Here is a 14,959-nt window from a genome sequence, read left to right as displayed (position 1 = left end):
TGGCCGCACGTGACCTAGGGCGGGGCCGCAGGCAACACGTGACCCAGGGGCGGGGCCGCAGGCAACACGTGGCCCGGAGCGGGACCGGGAGCGGCACGTGACCCTGGGCCGGGACTGGCTCGCGCCGCAATGGCTGGTGGCACGAAACTGCCTGGCGGGGCGCGGCGCGGAAACTGAGGCTGCGGGGGCGGCTGACCCCGAGCAGGAAGCGTCCCGGGGTGGGACCTCCCCACGCGCGGGGTGTAACATCAGCCATTGAGCTATAGAGTTCAATGTGTAAAATGTTTAAATTAAAAATACTTTTATAGGGTCAGCCGCGGCGGCTCACGCCTGTAAACCCAGCACTTTGGAAGGCCGAGGTGGGCAGATCACCTGAGGTCAGGGGTTCGAGACCAGCCTGGCCAACATGGCGAAACCCCGTCTCTACTAAAAATACTAAAATGAGCTGGGCGTGGTGGCGGGCGCCTGTAATTCCAGCTACTCGGGAGGCTGAGGCAGGAGAATTGCTTGAACCCAGGAGGTGGAGGTTGCAGTGAGCCGAGATCCCACCACTGCCCTCCAGCCTGGGTAACAGAGCCAGACTGTGTCTCCAAACAAACAAAAAAAATCTCTTAGGATCGCTGAGGGGGCTTTCCTCCTTTTCGAAAGACCACCTGTGGTCCTTCCCTGGCCGTGGCAGGGGACCTGCGGCTGTGCCTGGGTGGACGGACAGTCACTCCCCAGGGCTCGGGCCCTGCTGGAAGGGGCAAGTGGGTCGGCCTAGAGCGTCCGGCCCCGTCAGCCTGCGGAAACGGGGTCCAACCCCAGTCAGAGAGTTAGAAACGGTGCCCGAGGCCCAGCCCTAGCCATGTGGCGTTGGAAACGGCTTGGCTCTAAGAATTGGGGTTTGAAAGCGGTTTGGCTCTAAGAATGGGGGTTTGAAAGCGGTTTGGTCCGAAGACTCCGTTGGATTTACAGGGTCAGCCCACTCTAACAGCCCACTCTTACAGGTTAGCATTGTTTATAATAAAAAAAAGGAAACAAAGGCCTTTAAGCTGGGCCCTCCTTGAATCACCATGATCCAGCCGTGCATACAATGGAGAAAAACAGCTGTTAAAAAAAAAAAAAAAAAAAGTTCTTAAGGGACACACTTGGTAACTAGGGAAAAGCCAGGTGCAAAACAGTGTGGTGTGTGTGCTATCGTCTGTGACCTGGTGCCAGCACCTGCCTTCAGCTACAGAAGCAGCGATGAAAACTGTCCTGAGGAAAGCCATCAGTTTTCCTAATGTTCTGCCCATCAAGCAACTTGTAATTCAGTCCGTTTTCCAAGTGGAAATGGTACCCTACAGAAAGAGGTGCCTGGCACACCTGAGGCCTCAAGGCCTTGGAGGACAGGTTACCATTCAAAGGCTGTGCTACAGAGCTTGCTAACAAGAACCAGCAAACCCAGTCCCTCCCCACATCCCAGGGGCAGAAACAGACAAACTGAGAAAAGAAATAGACTGTTTATATCCCATGCACTTTTAAAAATTAAAACTCTTTATTTAAACCTCTTAATAGCATCTTATCAATTTGGTGGCAGCAGAAGAAGCACTACCAAAGACAGATATTTTGAAAAGCATTTACAAAAATACATTGCACAAAGTCCTATCTTGCATCTTTAAAAATAAATTAATATTCAAAATATTTCCACCCCAAATCCCAAATCAGTTTTATATAGGAAATTTTGATTTATATATGTAACCTGTAATATATGAAACATCTGTACATTTTATCTGCCTTAACTGCATAGTTCCAATTCTAAGGAGAGTGAAAAAAATGCTGCTTGATGTATGAATAGTTTCATACATCAGTGTATTTGAGGACTGTTGTGCAATATACAAAAAACCAGTCAGCACCATCGTTTTGTCTTTTTCTGAAAACACAACATTTACGGTACACCAAAAACTGTCTTAACCCAACACAACTTAAATAATTCTTAAGGTAAAACATCTGTAACACTTTAAGTGCCTTGTAGATATCTCATTTATAAAGTCTGCTCAGTAAAATAGTCTAAACATTAAATAGTAATTATAACCAAAAAGAGTCTCACAAGAATCACGTGAGAATGGTGACAGCTGTGATAAAAGGCAGATTCCAGCCACAGCCAGTAAGAAGTGCTGCTGAAGGAAAAAGGATCATCCTGAAATGTAACGGGTTCGTGACCCTGACACACCAGACGGCTCTCCTCTTATCACCACCAGTGAGAGAGAGGCGCAGGGCGTCTCACACTCCCTATTCAGCAAAACTCAAAACGAGCCCTGAAAACACCCAAGATGAGATTTCTGGGTTTCTATTTACTGTGACTCCCAACAGGAAAAGCCTTGCTGAGACCAGAGAACCCCATCTGGGTGTCTGCTTAGATCCAAACCAGCCCCCTCAAGTCAGACTGACTTCAGCCTACAAGAAGAGCGAAACGCTCCCATATTCCTCCACGGATGTTGGTACAGCAAGTCCTGACTGGAAATCTTTCTCAGAAGTAAAAGCGAACAAAGCAGAAAAACACATTTTAGTTATTTCCCCATCTGGAGACTTAGTACCTACTGGTGCTGAAAAAAGGAAAATCCCGGCTTGAAGGAAAGGGGTTTAGAACTCTGAAAATTTGGTGACATTGTTTTTCCCTGAAAGAAATGTGTGTTGGATTTAACAGATGAAATTATCTGCCCTCCAAAAGTCCTTTAGAAGAGCCAGTGCAAGACTGAAGACCAAAGCGTCAAGAACACGCCAGACTCTCAGCTTCCTCTGCTTTGCTCCTTTGTCAAGGAAATGCAAATACAAAGAGCTTCCCGTTAAAAACAAGGAGTGTCTGAGAGCCACGTGTTCAACACGCTTCTCCTGCTGCTGACCCCTCTGCACCTGCAGAGGCAGTGAGCACCCAACAGGTGGCGCCAGGGCACCCGTCACACTCACGTCCTCTGGCCAGCAGCCACGTTTATTGAAGGAGTGGCACTGTCCCATCATTGTATATGCCCTCGTCCATGAAGGATTCCAGTGTTTCAGGCTGTCCCAGTATATACAAAAATGTACAAAAATAATGAGTAGTGTCTTCACTTGACAGGTTCGCCATGAACTCTGAACCGATACAGACAGGTATACTCAGGATGGCCCCAGTTAGAAAAAATCCGAAGTTCCACTATTTGGAAAGCTGTGTCGTCGGGTCTTTTCTGAAATCAAGGTTAAAAAAAAAAAAAAAAAAAAAAAACACATGTATTTTATATTAATAACCCCAAGCCCAATCACATCCCCAAATGTGATGTCTGACAGGAAGCAGCTAAGTTGGAAATTAACCTTTTGTTGTTGTTGTTGAGACAGAGTCTTGCCCTGTCACCCAGGCTGGAGTGCAATGGCACGATCTCAGCTCACTGCAAGCTCCACCTCCTGGGTTCAAGCGATTCTCCTGCCTTAGCCTCCTGAGTAGCTGAGATTACAGACGTGCGCCACCACGCCTGGCTAATTTTTGTATGTTTAGTAGAGAGGGGGGTTTCGCCATGTTGGTCAGGCTGGTCTCGAACTCCTGACCTCGTGATCCACCCGCCTCGGCCCCCCAAAGTGCTGGGATTACAGACGTGAGCCACCACGCCCAGCCGGAAGTTAACGTTTTAAATATGATCCTTGTAAGTAATGTATCACAGGGCATGAAGCACGGGTAAAACTGAGAACTCTATTAGCCATGGAAAGGCTCATTAACGCAGAGCCAGGAAGCGCAGCTTAACGTTTTTCAAAGGACAGTCCTCACGCTGCTTTCCAGTCTGTCGATGCCAGCTGGGCCCTGCTGTCACGAGAAGCTATGGGACTCAGAGACCCCAGGCAGTGCAAGTCCCAGTTCTTACCAGGGCCTGGAACATCTGGAGCGACTCCCCGTCCTGATCATATGTGAACTGTCCCAGAAGCTGCCCTTCTTCCTGATACTCATTTTCTAATCCCTGAAAACAAGACCATACACAATTATGAACTAATGGAAAAATAACACTGAGCAGAGAGGACCGTTCCCTTCCACAGCCAACACTGAGCAAACAGGACCGTTTCCCTCCACATCAGTTAGAGAAGGTCATTCCTCCATGGCACAGTCACGAGGACTTCCCTGGGAGGAAGGGGTGTGTTTTGTTGAGGGCTTCATGTAACCCACAACATGTCCTGAGGTCAGCACGATTCCCCGTTATACACATTCGGAAAACTGAGGCCAAAACAGGACACACTAATGAGTGGCAGAGAAGTGACTCCGCCCGACACACAGACCACGCTCAGCTGCTGCCCTCAGCACTCACGGTGGAAGCTCTGGAGCACCTGCTGAGCCCGGGGAGATGAGGCCTCACCAGCAGGAGGAGGGGCCACAGAAGACCGACTTCGGCAAGAGAGCAGGCAGAAGGGGGCGCCGGGCTAAGCTGGGGTGTGGGCAGTCAGGGTTCAATGGGGACAGATTCAGACTAGAAGATGGAGCAGCTCTGGAGATAACAGTGGTGATGGCTGCACAACAGTGTGACTGGACTTAACGCCACTGGACTATGCACTTATTAAAATGGTAAGCTTTATGTTACATTTTATCAGAGTCAGAAAACTAGCAGAAGATACAAGAGACTACTTGCATATCTGTTTTGAAATGGAAAGGACTTTTAGGGATAAGAAAAGCTATGGAAGAAATTCAAGCGAGTGAGTAGATGTAACTACTGCCTCTGATAATCACCAGTGAAATAAAAATACAGGGCCGGGCGCAGTGGCTCACACCTGTAATCCCAGCACTTTGGGAGGCCGAGGCGGGTGGATCACAAGGTCAGGAGATCGAGACCATCCTGGCCAACATGGTGAAACCCTGTCTCTACTAAAAACGACAAAAAGTTAGCCAGGTGTGGTGGCGGGCGCCTGTGGTCCCGGCTACTCAGGAGGCTGAGGCAGGAGAATCGCTTGAACCCAGGAAGCAGACATTGCAGTGAGCTGAGATCGTGCCACTGCACTCCAGCCTGGTGACAGAGCGAGACTCGGTCTCAAAAAAAAAACGGCTTCTGAAAGACTCAGGGCATCTGAGTGTTAATACAAAATTAAGAGCAACAATGGAAAGTATATCTGTAACAGAATGACACGATTATTATTTACATACTAAAAAGCTCAACTATTCATAAGGAAACTGAGATCCCAAAAGGTAAATGAACAAAAAGAAGACTAGAATTTACAAAAAAGGCAGCATGCATCTGAAATACAGACAAATGCAGATTAAATGAAATACTGTTTTTCACCTATCAAGTTAGCAGAAATTTTAAAAAGAGGGCTGAGGTCAGGAGTTCGAGACCAGCCAGAGCAACAACGAGAAACCCCGTCTCTACTAAAAATACAAAAATTAGCCGGGCATGGTGGCGCGCGCCTGTAATCCCAGCTACTCGGGAGGCTGAGGCAGGAGAATCACTTGAACCCGGGAGGCGGAGGTTGTGGTGAGCTGAAATCGCGCCACTGCACTCCAGCCTGGGCAACAAGAGCAAGACCTCGTCTCAAAAAAAAAAAAAAAAGACAAGAAAGAACGCTAGTAACACAGTGCACCGACTCGGCTGTACAACATGCTGCTGCCCTCTGAAACTGTGACGCCACCTGTGAATGTCTCGTCCACGGGAATTAGTGAAGGTGTAAAGGAGCGACGCTCACACAGGGAAGTGGAAAAGGGAAAGAAATACTCAGTGAGAGGAGAACCGGCCAGATAAACACGGGGGATTGATGCTACTTGAGGATGGCCATAAAGAGTGCACCTGCCATGGAAAAATGCTCGTAATACAATTTCCTCTTTTTTTTTTTTTTTTTTTTTCCTTTTTTGAGACAGTCTTGCTGTGTCGCCCAGGCTGGAGTGCAGGGGCTCAATCTTGGCTCACTGCAACCTCCGCTTCCTGGGTTCAAGTGATCTTCATGCCTCAGCCTCCCGGGTAGCTGGGATGACAGGCATGCACAAGCTCAGCTAATTTTGGTATTTTTAGTAGAGATAGGTTTCACCATTTTGGCGAGGCTGGTCTCGAACTCCCAACCTCAGGTGATCCACCCACCTCGGCCTCCCCAAGTGCTGGGATTACAGGCATGAGCCACAGTGCCTGGCCAACTTTCTTTAAAGGCAGAAATACTTTTATGAAATATTTTATGAAAATTTTAAAGCTTCATAAACACTACTGTCTCAACTGTAATTTTTTTTTTTTTTTAAAGACAGGGTCTCACTCTGTTGCCCAGGCTGGAGTGCAGTGGTAGGATCTCAGCTCACGGCAACCTCCACCTCCTAGATCAAGTGATTCTTCTGCCTCAGCCTCCCAAGTATCTGGGATTACAGGCGTGCGCCACCATGCCTGGCCCATTTTTTTTTTTGTATATTTTAGTAGAGACGAGGTTTCACCACGTTGGCCAGGCTGGTCTGGAACTCCTGACCTCAGGTGATCCACCCACCTTGGCCTCCCAAAGTGCTGGGATTACAGGCTCAACTGTATTTTTTAAAGGCATGGTGAAGAAACCAGAAAATACCACAGTATTAATGGCGGGTTTCTCTGGGGCTGGGATCATGGCAGTCCTCTTGTCAGCCAGCTGCTCCCACGTCATCCAGTTGCCAGAACACTTTTCACAGGCAACTTGGCAAGGGCGGTGAGAAGCAAAATTCTTAGGCGTGTCTACCTTGGTCAGTGTAGTACTGTATGTAAAGTGGACATCAGGTAATATGCCATTTCTAAGTTACCCTCCCTAGAAAAGCACTCGAATGTTCCCCTCAACACTGAATCTGAGAGAGGGCAGAGGGGCAGCGGGAGTTAGCGGTCCCCAGTGCGCTCACGTCACTTGCTTTCATCTGTGGGAACTTCCAGGAAGGTGTGGGAGGAGGAGGGTCGGCCAAGGGCACTCACATAGACGGCGAAGTCCTTGGGGGCGCTGCTGATGTTGCCTGTTGGTGACAGCGTCTTAGGGATGTGCTCCAGAGTGAAGGCGGCTGGGTGGATCATCATGGAGAGCCTCACCACCAGGTACCCCTGGGAGCCTTTAAACGCCCAGCAGTTACCGGGGTAAATGTCAGGCTGGGGAAAGGAAAAACATGAGGACTAAGAGTGTGAGCATGCTCTTACCCACTTAGCAGCAGGAAGAGGAAAGACTGATTATACTGAGATAAAAATAAGTTTTACATGGTAGAAACTGCCATGAGCAAAATCCGAAGATAAGCTGGGAAAGGCATTTGTAATTCACTCCTCGAAGGGCCACTATCGCCAACCCATATGTTGTATAAAACGACCAGAACCTTAAAGAAAAATGGGTGAGACATACAACATACTTCAAAGAAAAGGTGAACGTCAATGGTGCTTGGTCATGGGAAGATGCCCTCCACGCTGCACAGCAAGAAGGGACAACATCACAGGGAACCACCACTGCCTCCATCCGACCAACATCAAGGGTCAGAATCCGCTGCTGACACCCTGGGAAAACGCACGTTCTAACCTAACCCGGCCACGGTGCAGCGTGCAGCCCCAGAGGCACAGCTTGGCAAGGTCGGCCCGCTGTGCACACATCTGCCTCTGGCCTGCAATCGCACCTCCACCTCCAGGTGCAGGGGCAGAACTGCAGGATGCAGACGCGATCGGAGAGCACTCTTCACAGCACAACGTCCCCAGGGACTGACTGAGAAGTTGCAGACGCTGCGCCCAGGCAGCCGCGCTGCTGTGCGCGACGGAAGAGGAGACCATGCGGGCAGCCTGCCTTCGGTGTCTGAGGAGGACACATGCATTTCATTCATGTTTAGAAGAGACGGTGAACGATGGGCACGTACCCGCCGGCTTCTCCTCTATGCCAGCTGTGGATTTACTGCCCCTCAGCCCCCAAGCCGTCTTCTGCTGCGCTGTGAAGATGGAGCTGAGCCTTGAACTGCTCTCCCTTTGCCAGCCCAGAGCCTAGCCCTTGCCAGCTCAGGGTGCTGGAGGGACACTGAGGTTCCCTGGTACCCCTCTTGGGGGTGTTGCAGCCAAACGCCTGGTGAGTCACCCTGTTGTGCACATGCTTTCCCAGCATGCTGGTACATTCCACAGTGTGGCACCACAGCAACTTCCTGACGTTCAGTGAGCTGGGCCACACCCTCCACCCAACGGTCTGGAGAGACACTCTGGTGCGGTTCCACCTTGGTCCCGGGGTGGGGGCTGGTCCCTTCTATCTGCTGTCCCTGTGTTCTGTAAACATTCTCTTTACTTCCCAGGAGCCGACAGCTTCTCAGTCCAGTCCCATCACGTGATTGGTGCTTCATATGAAGTCTGCCCTCCAGTGACCGTGCACGTCCTTCTGAGAGAGAACTGTGCCAGGGGAGGGCTGAGCTCCACCCTCTCCCTCAGTCTCTAAGACACTGAAGCCATGCAGTGCTCTCACCACCAGATCCTCACCAGCATCACACTGACAACGCTGCAGGCCAGTGAGCTCCTCTGGGAGGGTCGGGATCACCAAGCCCTCTGAGAAGGATGTTATGGCCAGGAGCAGGAGAACTGCCATGCAGGAACACTGTGGCAACCCCGTGCAGGAAACCTGTCGGCCCTGCCAGGTGACACAGACTGTGCCGGTGGCGCTCGTGAGCTGGCACAGAAAAAGCAGCCGCATGCCAAATGCAGGGCTGTGTGGCTTTGTGGCAGCAGAGGCTGCGTCTGCCTGCATTGAGGAGGGGCTCCAGCTGCGCCCTCAGGAGCGAGGCACTGGTGAGCCCATGCGGTGCTGATGGCCGCAGAAAGCCAAACAGTCACGCTGACCGGACACTTCCGCCGGGGCAGCCTGGGGACGAGATCATGATGACGACAGTCCCACGGGGTCCTCAACGTCAGGTCACAGGCACTTCATGAATTCTTTCAGGCTGGACTTGTGTTTTCCAAGTGAAAGACGTCTTGGCGTTGTTCCACATACAAGGAATTATTGGACTTTTCTTCAAAACATGGCATGACTATGAGGCAGGATTTGAGTACTGAGGCAAAATAAATCTATTTAAATTCTCCATCCTTTAGTGCTTTAAACTTGTACAGCCAGTAGTCTAAAGTATTAAATGAAGCCACAGAAAAGCAGCACACAACAAGGACCACAGCAGAAAGTCCAGGAGACGGGGGCTGAAGGCCCGGGGAGACGGGGGCGGGGAGGGGTGGGCGAAGGCCTGGGGAGACGGTGGGGGCGAAGGCCCAGTGGGACGGGCGGCGGAGGGGGGTGAAGGCCCAGGGAGACGGTGGGGAGACGGGGGGCGAAGGCCCACGGAGATGGTGGGGAGACAGGGGGCGAAGGCCCATGCCGAGGCCAGACAGCTAGGGCCTCCCCACCTATTCTCTCTCAACACAGCTGACACTCTTGTGATGGAAGACCCACGGCCCCGAGCAGGAACAGCTGCCACTCACAATACCACAGCTGGAACACCCAAAAGAGGGAGGGAGGAAGGCTGACAGGACCAGCATGTGCCACACGGTCCCATCTGTGCGACGCTAAACCCAAGCCAACAGATGTGTAGCATGGAGGCTACACGGGGACACCGGGGACTCCTCGGTGTGGGAACGCTGCCGCTTCTTGTGGTACCAGTTCCACAGACGTGTTCATCTTACGAAGTTCCACCGAGCTGTGGACATACGACCTGTGAACACTAACAGAGTCCATGCCGAAGAAGAGCAGCTCCAGCCACCGTCGGCCACTCACCTGGATGACCACGCGCGGGGACTGCGAGAAGTACCACAGCGGGATCCCAAACAGACTCATCAGCGCCGTTTTGGTTTCGTAAGTTTCAGAACAGCGAGTACTCAAGATGCTGCCACCTTAAAGCAAAGTTCAGATCGGTCTCAGTGTCCAGTTCCACCAGTTTGGAAGCAATAGTACTGCACCTCTTCAGGATTCATTCAAAATGTTTCCAAGAAAAGTGCTCAACATCACTGATATTCAGAGAAATGCAAGTAAAAATTACAATGAGATATCTTCTCCCCCCAGTTACAATGGCTTCTAGCCTAAAGACAGGCAGTAACAAATGCTGGCGAGGATGTGGAGAAAGGGAACCCTCAGGCACTGTTGGTGGGAATGGAAATTAGTACAACCACTATGGAGAGTGGTTTGGAGGTCCCTGAGAAAACTAAACGCAGAGCTACCATATGATCCGGCAATGCCACTCCTGGGTGCACACCCGACAGAAAGGAAGGCAGTCTACTGAAGGGAGACCCGCACTTCTATCTTTGGGCAGCACTGCTTGTTTACAATAGCTCGCATCTGGAAGCAACCTCAATGTCCATTAACACATGAATGGATGAGGAAAATGGGGTACATATACACAATGGAGTACTATTCAGCCATAAAAAACAATGAGAGCAGGCCAGGTGCGGTGGCTCACGCCTGTAATCCCAGCACTTTGGGAGGCCGAGGCCGGTGGATCACTTGAGGTCAGGAGTTCCAGACCAGCTTGGCCAACCCCATGGCAAAACCCCATCTCTACTAAAAATACACAAATTAGCCGGGCATGGTGGTGGGCGCCTGTAATCCCAGCTACTTGGGAGGCTGAGGCAGGAGAATCACTTGAACCAGTAGTGAGCCGAGATCACGTCACTGACTCCAGCCTGGGTCATAGGGCGAGCCTGTCATTTGCAACAACATGGATGGCTACCAGAGATCACTATGTTAAGTGAAATAAGCCAGGCATAGAAAGACAAACATCCCATGTTCTCACTTATTTAAAAACCAAAACCATTGAACTCATGGACAAAGAGGGTAGAAGGGTGGTACCAGCGACTGGAAGGGGGAGTTGGGGCTCAGGGAAAGTGGGGATGGTTAATGGGTCCAAAAAAAAAAAAAGAATGAGGCAGAGTGCAATGGCTCATGCCTGAAATCCCAGTACTTTGGGAGGCCGAGGTGGGTGGATTACCTGAGGTCAGGAGTTCCAGACCAGCCTGACCAACATGGTGAAACCCCATCTCTACTAAAAATATGAAAATTAGCCAGGCGTGGTGGCGTCCCAGCTACTCGAGAGGCCGAGGCAGGAGAATCGCTTGAAGCCGGGAGGCAGAGGTTGCAGTGAGCCAAGATTACACTATTGCACTCCAGCCTGGGCGACAGAGTGAGACTCTTTGTCTCTACGACAAATGAATGCATAAGACCTACTATATGACAGCAGAACAGGGTGACTATATAAACTTAATTGTGCTTTTTTTTTTTTTTTTTTTGAGATGAAGTTTTGCTCTTGTTGCCCAGGCTGGAGTGCAATGGTACGATCTCGGCTCAGCGCAACCTCCCCCTCCCAGGTTCAAGCGATTCTCCTGCCTCAGCCTCCCGAGTAGCTGGGATTACAGGCATGTACCACCACACCCGGATAATTTTTTTAAATATTTTTTTTAGTAGAGACAGGGTTTCTCTACGTTGGTCAGGGTGGTCTCAAACTCCCAACCTCAGGTGATCTGCCCGCCTCAGCCTCCCAGAGTGCTGGGATTACAGGCATGAGCCACTACACCTGGCCTAATTGTGCATTTTTAAATAACTTAGAGTATTTTTGTTTGTAACTCAAAGGATAAATGCTGGAGGAGATGGGTACCCCATTTTTCATGATGTACTTACTTCACATTGCATGCCTGTATCAAAATATACACCCCATAAATATGCGTACCTATGTACCCACAAAAATTAAAAAATAGGTAATTAGTTAAGAAGCCATTAAAATACAGAAGTTTGAAAATGATGAAGGATATTATCTAATACCAGCTAATAAATATTTTCGGATTAAAAAAGTGTTTTTAAACTTCTCAAGTTTTTACATATACAAAGAACCTCCTACTTTTAGACCAGTCCTTTTCTTAATTAATTGTACTTTCTCAAATTGAGTGTTAAGAGTTTACAACTGCTTTAGGACACACAATTTTTACTTACTGAAACTGGGAAATTCTTAAAATACTGGCCTTCCCCCACTACTGCCAGAGAGACAGCTACCCCAAATGAACTTTTTGTTGGTTTTTCTCAATGAAGAATAAAGCATCCGATTGAGCCTGGTGTCACCTAGCAGGTGAGCTCTCAGGCCCTGAAGAGCAGACCCTCCATCACAATAATTACCAATCACAGTAAAAAGGCTGGGGCTGTGAGGATGGCTGCTTGCGGCACAGGGTTTCTAGCTGGGGTGAGAAAGATTCTGGGGTAAGGCAGCGGTGATGGCTGCACTGTGAATATGATAATAGCCACGGAGCTGTACATTTAAAAATAGTGAATTTTTCTGCGAATTACATCTCAATAATAAGAGGAAGCATAAAAAACAAGTCCAGTTTGGCCCTCAGTAGGAAACAGGACAGGCAGAATGTTGTTGTCAAAGCAGGACAAAAAACCCCCAAGAAACAAAAACCAAGTTGGCCCTGAAGGCAGCACACAACCCTGGGCAGCAAGGCCGAGCTCGGGAGGGCGGCACTCCAGGGGCCCTGGCGCTGGTGAACCCCGGGCAGCAAGGGTGAGCTCGGGAGGGCGGCACTCCAGGGGCCCTGGCGCTGGTGAACGCCGGGCAGCAAGGGCGAGCTCGGGAGGGCGGCACTCCAGGAGCCCTGGCGCTGGTGAACCCCGGGCAGCAAGGGCGAGCTCGGGAGGGCGGCACTCCAGGGGCCCTGGCACTGGTGAACCCCGGGCAGGAGAGGCAGAAACTGATGGGTTTTTTTTATGTGTTTTTTTTTGAGACGGAGTCTCGCTCTGTCACCCAGGCTGGAGTGCAGTGGCACGATTTCAGCTCACTGCAAGCTCCACCTCCCGGGTTCATGCCATTCTCCTGCCTCAGCCTCCCAAGCAGCTGGCACTACAGGTGCCCACCACCATGCCCGGCTAATTTTTTGTATTTTTAGTAGAGATGGGGTTTCACCGTGTAAGCCAGGATCTCCCGACCTTGTCATCCGCCTGCCTTGGTCTCCTGAAGTGCTGGGATTACAGACGTGAGCCACCACGCCCGGCCGGAAACTGATGTTTTAAACAGGAAAACCAGGGGATTTTAATGTAGCTGATTGAGACCTGAATTTCTAAACCACTGAATCATCTTTTTAACTAACTCACAAAGTGTCAATTAATGTTTTCTTCAATAATGGAACCTTCGGTGCAGCCTCATCAGGATTACCAGTGTTCTGAGGTACACACAAACCTGTAAGGATTAACTAGGGTTTTAAGAATAAATGACATCTCTCGGCCCAAACTGTATGGTTCATGTCAATTGATGCCTCTTAATGGAAAATAATTTCTTCCTAAATCACTGAATTTCAAAATATATATCTAAAAGCACTTAATATTCTAAAAAGGTCATTTTAAACAAACACACACTGATCACGCCAGTAGCCTTGTTGTCTATCTACCATTTGGAAGAATCCAGCCATTTTTATTACTTCAGTCTGCAGCCACCACAGGGAGAACCGAGGGTGGCAAATGACTGAAATCAAACCCAGCAGCTCCCGTACTAATGGGATTAGGTTCCTGCACAGCCACATGGCAGAGTCCCTACCCAGCCCTACATCATCGTGGGTTTTAGAAATCCCTCCTGCCCTGCAGACTCTCCAGCCCCTCCACACACTAACGTGTACTGAACACAGCATCTTCAGAGTGATGACGTGAGTCCCCCAGCCCACATTTGCAAATCCTACATTTAAAAAATTCAGAAAACCAAGATTTTGATTTCCATAACAGGTGTGGTGCAAACCTTCCCTGAGCGGACGTGAAGCAGGTCTAGCTCTCCTCTCACAGTTCTTTCGGAAATGCTCGTGTCTGATCCAGGTGTGCTGCCCCACTCACCACGGAGTGGGCTGTGTGGACCCCAGGACTTCCCTCAGCTGCGATTCTGATTTTCAAATGCATCTGCCCCAAGAGGTCTGGCCTAGGCTTGTGCCCCTGCAGGGTTTCCCAGACCCCGACCCGGCGGCCCTTGTATTTCTCTGAGGTCCTGAAACACAGCACCCATCATTCCATCTGCTTAGCCTGCTTCTGCTCTTGGGCTGTCTTGCTGCTGAGTGGACGCCCTCGAGGAGAGCTAGCTGCGTGGTCGCTGCAGAGTCTCTCCTGAAGGCACTGAACAATCCCCGATCACAGCACAGGAGAGATGAACAGTCGACCAAACTTTCTGTGCTGTGAACCTTGACTTAGCCACAAGCATGCACCCCCAGCCCTTCCAGGGGAGAACTTGTGCCCCCCAAACACAACTGGCCAGCAAGAAAGAACACCAGGGTCATGCCCAGAATCACGCTCCCTTTCTCAGATGTTTAAAAGTCAGGAGTCCTTACTGCTGGAAGTGGGGTAGGCAACAGTCTCTCAAGTGTGCACCCCTGCTAACAGCTGACCATCTAACTTAGTAATCAGAACACCTATTTACTCACCACCAGATTCCAGAGCAAAGTCCACCATCCCGGTCTTATCTTGGGAATACAGCTTCAAGGCATTGTTCACGATGGCACGTGCTTGCTGGACAGACACAAGGGACGGACGACCGAACACCAGAACAGGAGAGGAGAGACATGGGTTTTAGTGCATAGATGAGGACCAGACACTTACATTAGAGCATTTTCTCAATGGAACCTATGTAGGGTTCCTAGGCATGGAGGAAGTTAACTCCACACTCCAGTCCCACACCCGACTGCCAAGGCCATCAGACGGAGATGGGACGGCACCAGGCCTCTTCCCCCAGGGCTCAGCCATGGCCACCATCAATCTTCGAACCAGAAAAATCCCCCAGATGCCATAAAACACGAATAAAAGCAAGGATGAGACTTCAAGCCTGGAACACAGGAAATTCTGGGAATTTAGGTATTACTGAGTGATAGGGTTTGGCTGTGTCCCAACCAAATCTCATCTTGAATTGCGGCTCCCATAATTCCCACATGGTGGCAGGGACCAGGTGGGGGTAACTGAGTCATGGGGGGGGTTTCTCCCGTGTTCTGGTGATAGTCAGTCTCGGGAGATCTGATGATTTTATAAAGGGAGTTCCCTCGCATACCCTCTCTTGCCTGCCGCCATGTAAGAC

At 50.1% G+C, this 14,959-nt stretch overlaps 1 protein-coding gene across 50 annotated transcripts in view; it reads right to left on the bottom strand.

Annotated features, from left to right (window-relative positions):
* Positions 1 to 1,497: 1,497 nt before the first annotated feature.
* SUN1 (Sad1 and UNC84 domain containing 1) overlaps positions 1,498 to 14,959 on the bottom strand; it is a 59,109-nt gene continuing 45,647 nt past the window's right edge. For all 50 annotated transcript variants that reach the window (XM_054545589.2, XM_063725605.1, XM_024241226.3 and 47 more), the window contains 5 exon segments: positions 14,316 to 14,400; positions 9,658 to 9,773; positions 6,870 to 7,037; positions 3,849 to 3,941; positions 1,498 to 3,182 (listed from right to left, as the gene is read on the bottom strand). In XM_054545589.2, coding sequence (XP_054401564.1) covers positions 3,066 to 3,182; positions 3,849 to 3,941; positions 6,870 to 7,037; positions 9,658 to 9,773; positions 14,316 to 14,400 — 579 coding nt within the window. In that variant the 3' untranslated portion in view covers positions 1,498 to 3,065.

Source organism: Pongo abelii, chromosome 6, assembly GCF_028885655.2.
Source record: "Pongo abelii isolate AG06213 chromosome 6, NHGRI_mPonAbe1-v2.0_pri, whole genome shotgun sequence".
Classification (NCBI taxonomy): domain Eukaryota; kingdom Metazoa; phylum Chordata; class Mammalia; order Primates; family Hominidae; genus Pongo; species Pongo abelii.
Note: the sequence above shows the minus strand (reverse complement) of the source record. Positions and strands in the feature narration are given on the sequence as shown.